The sequence below is a fragment of the Aristolochia californica genome, unplaced genomic scaffold, assembly GCF_029961685.1.
Source record: "Aristolochia californica isolate CCGP_79_NKW_82.1479 unplaced genomic scaffold, dmAriCali1.0.hap1 SCAF_4, whole genome shotgun sequence".
In the NCBI taxonomy this organism is placed as follows: Eukaryota; Viridiplantae; Streptophyta; class Magnoliopsida; order Piperales; family Aristolochiaceae; genus Aristolochia; species Aristolochia californica.
Window position 1 is genome coordinate 38,214,968 of NW_027182103.1, and position 8,986 is coordinate 38,223,953.

Here is an 8,986-nt window from a genome sequence, read left to right on the forward strand (position 1 = left end):
TCAATCTTTTATCAGTTTTTATTGTGAGTCCAGTGACAAAAGACGCGGTTCCATAAGATTGTTGACAATCAGCTTGTACTCGTCCAGAAATGGGATTTATTTCTTTCTTGTTTGCTGTCTCACCGTGTGATCAAAAGCGCGGAAAAGGTTTTGCAGTTACTGAAGGAACACGAATCCTATCTCAAGTCCTTTGGGGATCGTTCCTATCCTTTTCAAAGATCTTATATTCTTTTTCCTTGCGCACATAGCCATGGATATCAGAAGTTAATTTATTTTATGCGCCTTGAACTTAAGGCCGTCTCCATTGACCAAGTCGGTGATCACAGTCTTCTCCATCCCGCCTACCCATTTTCTAATTCTCATAGAAAAGCACGTTCTTCACTAGAATACCGATAATGGCTTCCCACTCTGGTCCATAAATACGTCTGCTTCTCACAACAAAGCCCATACAACCCCTCCTCGAGTCTCCTTCCAGTTTTTCTCATCTCACCCACAAATCTTAAACATGGTTGCTGGTAGCTATTCTCAGGTATTTGTCTCTCCAGTCTCTCCTGATAGGCTATGGAAGGCCTCCAAGGATACCCGGAACTTGATTCCGAAGCTCATTCCCAACCAGGTAGCTAGCATTGTGCTCCTAGAAGGCGATGGTGGAGTCGGCTCAGTGACACAATTCAACTTTGGCGAAGGTCAGTTCGTTTATCATTGTAACTCTTTCCGCGTTCAGAACATAGAGTTTTTATCAAACAGCCGCATGATCAAATTAATGCAGGTGATGCGAGCTTGATATTTATTGTTTTTTGTCGACAAAAGCAGGTTTGAAGGACCTTGGATATGTGAAGAACAGGATTGTAGCCATGGATGACGAGAATTACGTGTTTAAGTCCAGTCTCGTGGAAGGAAGGGGCATCGGAACCAAACTGAAATCCTGCACCATCGAGAGGAAAATGGAGGCAACGAGTGAAGGGGGTACCAAGACGACTCTGAAGATGGACTATGACACCCTTGGCAACTATCCACTCAGTCAAGAAGAAGCCGAGAACATCGTTGGAGGAGTCCTGGGCCAGACTAAGGCTATCGAGGGCCATCTCCAAGCCAACCCAGATGCCTATGCGTAGCCACGTTTGAGGTATCGTGGGGCATGCAGTGTAAGATATATTGTTGTTGGGTGTGTTTGTGTGTGAGAGCGAGAGGGAGTGCAATAAAGGTCAAAACTAATGCAAAGTCTGTACTATGACATGTTATTTAATGTTTAAAAGGTGTTGAAAGTCTTCAAGACTATTTGATAATGGATGTTGGGAGGAAACTAGTGAGGAGAATATATAGTCTTACATGGGTCCTAAACCAAATTGACCATGCAAAACGTCACTCTTAATGGGGTACTAAGATTTTTTTTTTCTTTTCTTTTTCCTTTATAAATAAATCCACTAAAGAAGTATGAAGAAAGCCTCCATGCCTCCATCGGGTTTATAAACTTACAAGTTGCGGAAAGAATTCAAACCACCATGACTGTGAAAGAACTCAAGCCACCATCAGTGAAAGGAGAAGAAGCTTCAAGGCAATTGAGAAACAGGAACAATACCAAGTGAAGAAGCCAAGATGATGAATTTTTTGAATGAATGAATGAGGTGGGTTTACTTGGGTTTATATAGTTTTTCAAACCACTTAAAACAAGAAACAAAACAATCATGCGCATCTTCATGCATGGTGTCATCTAGGTGTCTTGACTTTTTTTATACAAATCAATATGATCTTCCTTCAATCAATGTGTTGTTATTTTCTTTCTTTCTCCCATGATTCTTGGATCTTGATTTTCTCCTCTTAATTGATTGATTTGGTCTTGATTCTCTCCCTTTGATGGAGTGATTTAAGAGAATAATTTTTCTTGATTGATTTGGGTAGATTGAGCATTTTGATTTGTAGGAGAATCATGAGTAGCTATGGAAGTTTGTAGTGAAGCCCTCATGTGAGTGACTGTAGGAGAGGATTATTGAGAAGACTCTAGATCAAGAGTTAGGTGGACGTCATCTTTGCAGAGTCTTGCATGGGTGATGTGGCCTCCTTTGCCACCTTTGCATAGTTTTGCTTAGTTTTGCTTGGTTGAGGTAGATGTATCCTCATGTTCATGTACCCTTTTGTTACTTTTGGTTGTGCTACAATTGTGAGTCTACCCTTGGATCGTATATTGATGTGTGAAGAAATGAATTAGTGTTAAATAAAATTGTCTTTTTGTCTTTTAAGGAACTAACATTTTTTTGCCTTATTGAGTTTGGCATCTATGCAAGGAAGAAAATAATCTATCATGAATCATAATCAAAATACCAGGTTTCATTTATATCCTCATAGGAAGTTAATATTATGAAAAAATAATTCTCTTTGACTAAATTTTTATTATAAATATAAACATTTGAAATAATGTTAAAATCTTTTGTACACTCATATATGATTATTTAGACTCGGCTTAAAAAAGACATGTTAAAAGACTTCATGAGTGCAAAAATCAAGTTTCAATGACCAAAACGTAGTTTTAAGAGCTACTATTCTCATAGGTAGTCACTTACAAAACTTTAGACCTGGCATGACTTGATGCGTTGAGTCTTTTTGGCTGCTTGACCATCTGGATTCTGAAGAGTCTTTTTATTTCTTTTTCTTCTTGGGGTCGTCTTCACAAAGCTTCTAGGAGATTGCTTTGTGGCTTGTGAAATCTTCACAAACTCACTTGTCGACTTGGTTCCCTTAGGAATAGACCTGCTTCAATTCTCCATTCACATGTTGGTTAGCCATGTGTTTGTTATCATCAAAACTTAATGGAATAGTAACCTTGAGGCCAACCTCCCAAAAGATATTCCTTATTCTTTGGCATTGTGCCATTGACAAAAAAAAAAATACTTTTAAAACCCCATCATGACCAACTATATGAATGTGATTCTTTAAGGACAAGATCTCACATGTGAGTTTTAACAAGAGCATCATTTTGATCTTGCACTATTGCTTCCAATGAGGTAAATTTGATAAAGATTCAAGTCTGATGATATTTTTTACTAGATGAGCTTTTGGAGTAGTGTCAAAATGTTATTATTTCATCTGGTCATCATGGGATGAGAGTTGGTGGATGGATGCGGTGTAGAATTGGTTTCAAAAGGGTAAATGGGTAGGACAATATTAAATGACCAAGTGAGGGTGAAGGCAGAGGAGAGGTAGGAGAGGCAGCTAGCATTAGTGTTCCTGGGGATAGGGATTGGTGGAAATTTTGAAAGAAATATATCAGGTGTAGTAGAAGAATTAGACATTGGTGGGGACTATTAGGTCTCTAAAGCTTAAACAGGAGGGGCCGAATGAGGAAAAAAAAGTTCATAAACTTCTCAAAGGAGTTTTATGATTACATACGTGTACATTTGATGATTTCGCTTGAGTGTGAATTAGATTTGCTGAAAGATAAAAATTTAGTAGGAATCAACTCCACGCCAAAGGAGTTGAGCACAATGCTAGATGAGTTGGTAAAATTCAAAAATTTAGAATTCTAATACTTCTAGAAAAAGGAGTTGAGCCAAAACGTTTGGAGTTGATCTCATTGCACTATAGCTGAAAATAGATAGAAAAATGCAATAAACCAAGTTTCAAATGTTGTTACAAGTAATGGTTGGAGTCAAGTCCATACTGATACGGAGTCGAGTACAACTATACAAAGTCGTGTACATGCACAAGGATTAAAGCATACAACCAAGAGTCAAAGCTTAGAAATTCAAATTTTGAAATCATATCTCAACAAAATCTCTAAGAGGACACAACCCCATAAGAAATAAGTCAACCCCCTACAATCAATTGCAAGCAACAAAGAGTCAAATCCGAGTTACAATAAGTTTTTTTTTTAAGTAGTCAACCCTTGTAAGAAGAACAAGTACATAGGAGTGGAGTACATAAAAGGAGTCGGTTCCTGTAGTCAATAAAGGATATGAGATTCCAGTTATTAGATCTGAGCATGAAAGGAGTTGTTGGATAAAAAAGAAGTCAACCTCAGAGCAAAAGACTCAACCCCAAACTATATAAATAGAAATTCAAGATGTTTTAGAAGGCATACCATTATCTATATGTCTTAAAATCATGCAAGTGACCTATCAAAGGACAAACAACACTAGGAGAATTTAATAAGTATTTTTTTCATAATTTTATATTTTTATTTCAAAGATTTTTAACCAAAGCTAAGAATGAGAATTTAATAAGTATTTTCTTGCAAGATTTAATTTTTTAAACTATTTTTTCTATAAATACCCAAGTCTTTTCTAGCTAGACAATAACTTCATCCACAAAAATTCCAATCCTTCTCTGTCCTATCCAATTGGTATCTGTTGAATTCTAGGGTTTAATCCATGGATAACTTGGTTTGAGAAGAATAAGAAGAAAGAAGATGAAAGAAGAAGAAAGAAGGAGGAGGATATGAGAAGATGAGAAAGAAAAGGCAAGAGCACAAGTTGAGGAGAGAAACTTTAGGGGTTAGGAAAGAGCATGAATTTGAGCTCCCCTCCCCCTCTCTTTCTTATTTATATAGGTGGGGCATGGATGCCCTTATACACAGGAATAAAAAAAAGAACACTTAAACTAACCACTAATTACAACTTATACTTCTCACTCTCATAATTGCATAGAATACCATTCAAACTACTTCAACACTCCCCCTCAAGCTGGGGAGGAAACATCAACTATTCCCAGCTTGGAATAGGAAACATCAAAGACTAGATTGGCCGCAATATGGATAGTTGCCTAATTGTCACATTGAAGTTGTATAGGCTTGGTTATCCGAAACCCAAGTTCAATCATGAATGATTTTAACCATAAAAATTTACTTAATGCAAGTGTCATAACTCGATATTTCACTTCTACATTCGATTTAGCCACTATATTTTGATTTTTACTTCTCTAGATGACCAGATTGTCCCCAATAGTTGTGTAGTAACTAGAGGTGCAATAACCAGTTAGCATCAACGAAGCCTTCAATTTCTGTGTAACCATTGACCTAGACTTTTCTTGAGATACCAAAGGATTCTTTCCAACACTTCCCAATGTGATTGTTGTGGTTGATGAATATATTGGCTGATAACACTGACCAAATAGGAAATATTTGGTCTTATGACTGTGAGATAGATTAGCTTCCCAACTAACCTTTGAAAGTAACCTACATCAACCTCACTAACAGTTCTTGAAAACAACTTAACATTAGGTTCCATAGGTGTTTCCATAGGCTTGCATCCAAGCATCCCGATCTCCTTCAACAAATCAAGTACAAACTTCCTTTGTGATAGGATTATACCATGTCCTGACTGAAGAACTTCAATCTCAAGGAAGTACTTGAGAAGCCCAAGGTCCCTGGTTTGGAACTCTTTATTAAGGTCCTGCTTTACTTGTTGAGTGCCACTAAGGTCACTATACGTAATAACAATATCATCCACATATACCACCATAAGAATATTGCCCTCAGTGGAATTTTAGGTAAACACTGAATGGTTACTTTCACACCTCTTAAACCCAAGTTTTGTAACCACAATGGTAAATTTATCAAACCAAGCCCACTAAGACTAATTCAACCCATATAATTTCTTTATTCAGTTGACATACTTTCTCCCTTCAACCACATAACCAGGTGGTTGGCACATGTAGACTTCCTCAGAAAATATATCAATCAAGAAAACATTCTTGACATCTAACTAATGTAACTCCCATTTAAAATTGACTACTAGAGAAATAAGAACTCTGATCGAGTTCATTTTGGCAGTAGTAGAAAAATTCTCATCATAATCAACATCGTAAGAATGAGTATAACCTTTAGAAACCAACTGAGCCTTGTATCTAGCAACATAACCATTTGGATTAATATTACTTTAGGGAGAAGACCCATTTGGACCCGACTGCCTTTTTTCTTGGCAGAAGAGTGGCCCAATGCCAAGTGAAATTGTGGTGCATAGCTTCAATCTCTTCATCCATGGTAGATTTCCACCTCGAATCAATGAAGTCTCCTCATAGCAGGTAGGAATGGGGGAAGAAGACACTACAAAAGAAAGAAAAAAAAAAGAGACAACTTGGAGACAAATGATGAGAGGAAACATAATGAGAGATAGGGTGTAAAGTGGATGGAGGTCTAATAGTAGCAGAGAGGGGCTTTTTTTGAAGAGCAATCGGCCTTGTATCATAAGGTGGTCCATAAAATCTTAGAGACGAAGGAGGAGAACATACCTCAAGATCATATGAAGACTCCACAAGTGACTGATCAACTGGTTTAGAGAGAGGGTCTTCAAAAGGCTAGTCTATGGTTTGAAAATCATAATCTACTGGAATAAGTTGCTTTGGCATCCCTGTAGATGAAGAGAAAACAGGAGGAGAGCTAGCAAAATACTAGTGTTGATGCTAAAAAAAGGAAACATTGGCAAAGATAAACGGTTTCTTCAAGGATGGAGAGTAACACACATAACCTTTTTGATATTTGGAATACCTTTAAGTGACGAACAAAAGATGTGCACCCAAATACCTTAGGTGCTAATGCGAAGACAACTGAATTAGGAAACAATTTAGATAAGGGGGTGGGACCTTTGATCATACTAGAGGGCATATGGATAGTAAAAAAATAAGCAGTGAGGATTGTATAAAGCCAATAAAACAGGGGAACATTCATAGACAACATAACAATTCAACCAACTTCTACAAGATGATGATGTTTTCTTTCAGATACTCCATTTTGTTGAGGTTTATAAACACATGATGATTGATGAATGATCCCTTTTTTCTTATCAAACCAAAAGATTTTGACTTTGGGTTTAAATTGATTTTCCATCATTGCAGAAAAGGAGGTAAAAATATGAAATACCTCAACTCTGTACTTAATCAAATATAGTTATGTAAGTCTCAAGTAATCATCCAAAAATATAAAAAATACTTAGATTGAGATATATTCGGGACATTAATAGGTCCCCACACATTTGAATGAACTGAAGTAAAAGGACTAGAAGTAAAATTGTTTTGTCTGGGTAGAAAAACCAATCTAGAGTGTTTCCCAAACTCAAAAAATTCAAATGACAATTGTGAAACCGAATGAAGAGAAGGAAGTAAACTTTTTAAATTTACTAATGAGGGATGACCAAACCTTTTATGCCATTTGGAAGCCTCTTCTATTATGGTTGATGATACTTCTGTCAATGTACTAGGGTCCATATAGTAAAGGCCCCCTCTCTTATGGCCGCCACCAATTACCTATTTCGTTTTCATGTCCTAAAACACACTCTGAGATGGAAAAAGGTAACTGAACAATTTAGGTCAATTGACTCACCAACATAAGACTTAATGGAAATTGAGGGACAAATTAGACATTAGAAAGTGAAAATGATGGTGAAATGGTGGACGTATCGGTACCCTGAATCATAGTTTGTGATCCATCTGCAATGGAGACAAAGCGAACTAAAGTGCATCGTGTCACAAATGACAAATTTTTAATTTACTTGTGAGGTTCTCAGAGGCTCCAGAATTAATGATCCAAAGTGAATTGCTAGAGCATGTGAGAAAGGAATACTTACTAGTAGTGGCAATTGTGGCGCTTGTGTTGCTTTGGGGTGTAGCCATCATACTTTAAAACTTCTGAAACAATTCATGATCCTCTTCTAATAGAGTCAATCTTCCTCTAAAGGTCTTTGAGGGTGCTTCACTATTGGTAGATGTAGTAGAGGTTGATGTTTGATTGACCTTGAAGTAAGGTGGTTTTTCATGTAGGTTCCAACAATTTTCAACTAGATGGTTGTTAAGCTTACAAAATGTTCACTTCCTTTGCTGACCACCGGTGTAAGAGGTAGGAGCATTCCCACCTCTACCTCTTCCTCTGCTAAGTGACTTTCCACCTCTTCCTTTACCTCTACCAAAACCAATGTTCCCTCTTCCATGGGAGAACATAGCTGAGATTTTCTCTTGTTTTGGTTGACTATTGAACTCCTTAACAGGAATTCGTAACATGTTTGCACATACATCATTAAAAGAAGGTTTTGCAGCAAAGCTAATTATTTTTTACTTGGCAACATCCAAGTAGGGTGGTAGATTATCAAGACATATAATTGAGACCAGGTCTTCCCCCTTCTTTTCCTATGTGGCAACATTGAGTGCATATGGTTGTGTAACCTTCGATTCTTGTAGCTGTCCTATGAATCTAGCAAAGTAATGTCATAATTTTTTTTTAGATTGTCAAGGGTAGAATATAATTCAAAACATGTCCCAGATTGCTATGGTTGTCTCTAGGTGTACCACATTGTTTGCCACTTGTTCCTCCATACTATTAATCAACCATTTAATAACTAGTATGGAGGGGTTAGTCAACTTGACTCAGGAGATGAACTTCAGCCGCATTACTCAACTCATCTCCTGAGGTCGTTAGGGGGGGTTAGTGCCCCAAAGTGGATTCTTGAAGATCAAGTCATGTCCAACATGAAGATCATGTCATGTCATGTACATGAAGATCAGGTAAGAATTAGTGTTAGTGTTGACGCCTTCATGTACAGGAAAATAGTTTCCAGTTAATAGTGCCCACTAATTAGAAAAACATAAAAAACAAGAGAATCCCTAAACCTGTACAGTACACTTATAATTATAACATAATCCTCGAACCCCAAATTGGGTAAAACCATCATTATTACTACATGAGTAGCTTATTTAATGTATAATTAAAATATATTAATATATTTATTAATTGAATTAGATATGTTATTGTGCATTAATACAGTAATTACGTGAAGTAATGAAGTACGCACATGATTAATTATAATATAGCCTAAAAATGAATGTTTTAAGAGGAAAAATTGATTTAATCATAACTTTAATACACTATATATTTGTACGTAATATTACCACTATTAAATCACTAATATAATACAATAAATAAAAAATAAATATAATGAGTAAATAAAGAATTATTTTATTAAAAACAAAATATGCGTAGTATTAATTGATAATATATTTCCAAAAA

At 36.5% G+C, this 8,986-nt stretch overlaps 2 protein-coding genes across 2 annotated transcripts; one reads left to right on the plus strand and one right to left on the minus strand.

Moving 5' to 3' along the window:
- Positions 1 to 505: 505 nt before the first annotated feature.
- LOC137963309 (major strawberry allergen Fra a 1.07-like) lies at positions 506 to 1,115 on the plus strand. Its single transcript, XM_068810445.1, has 2 exons — positions 506 to 686; positions 814 to 1,115. The coding sequence occupies exons 1-2, from the start codon at positions 506 to 508 to the stop codon at positions 1,113 to 1,115; spliced, it is 483 nt and encodes a 160-aa protein (XP_068666546.1).
- A 2,394-nt stretch (positions 1,116 to 3,509) lies between these two features.
- On the minus strand, positions 3,510 to 5,453 carry LOC137963310 (uncharacterized mitochondrial protein AtMg00810-like). The gene is made up of 2 exons (XM_068810446.1): positions 5,155 to 5,453; positions 3,510 to 3,579 (listed from the first exon to the last, which is right to left on the minus strand). Exons 1-2 carry the CDS (start codon positions 5,451 to 5,453, stop codon positions 3,510 to 3,512), a joined length of 369 nt encoding a protein of 122 aa, XP_068666547.1.
- Between the last annotated feature and the right edge of the window lie 3,533 nt (positions 5,454 to 8,986).

Bases quoted from the DNA above. Each gene is read 5' to 3' on its own strand.
- LOC137963309 (XM_068810445.1), top strand. From the start codon at position 506: ATGGTTGCTGGTAGCTATTCTCAGGTATTTGTCTCTCCAGTCTCTCCT. The intron at 687-813 runs GTCAGTTCGTTT...CGACAAAAGCAG, and splicing joins ACAATTCAACTTTGGCGAAG to GTTTGAAGGACCTTGGATAT.
- LOC137963310 (XM_068810446.1), bottom strand. From the start codon at position 5,453: ATGGTGGTATATGTGGATGATATTGTTATTACGTATAGTGACCTTAGT. The intron at 3,580-5,154 runs GTTAGTTGGGAA...ATCTATTTTCAG, and splicing joins GATGTAGGTTACTTTCAAAG to CTATAGTGCAATGAGATCAA.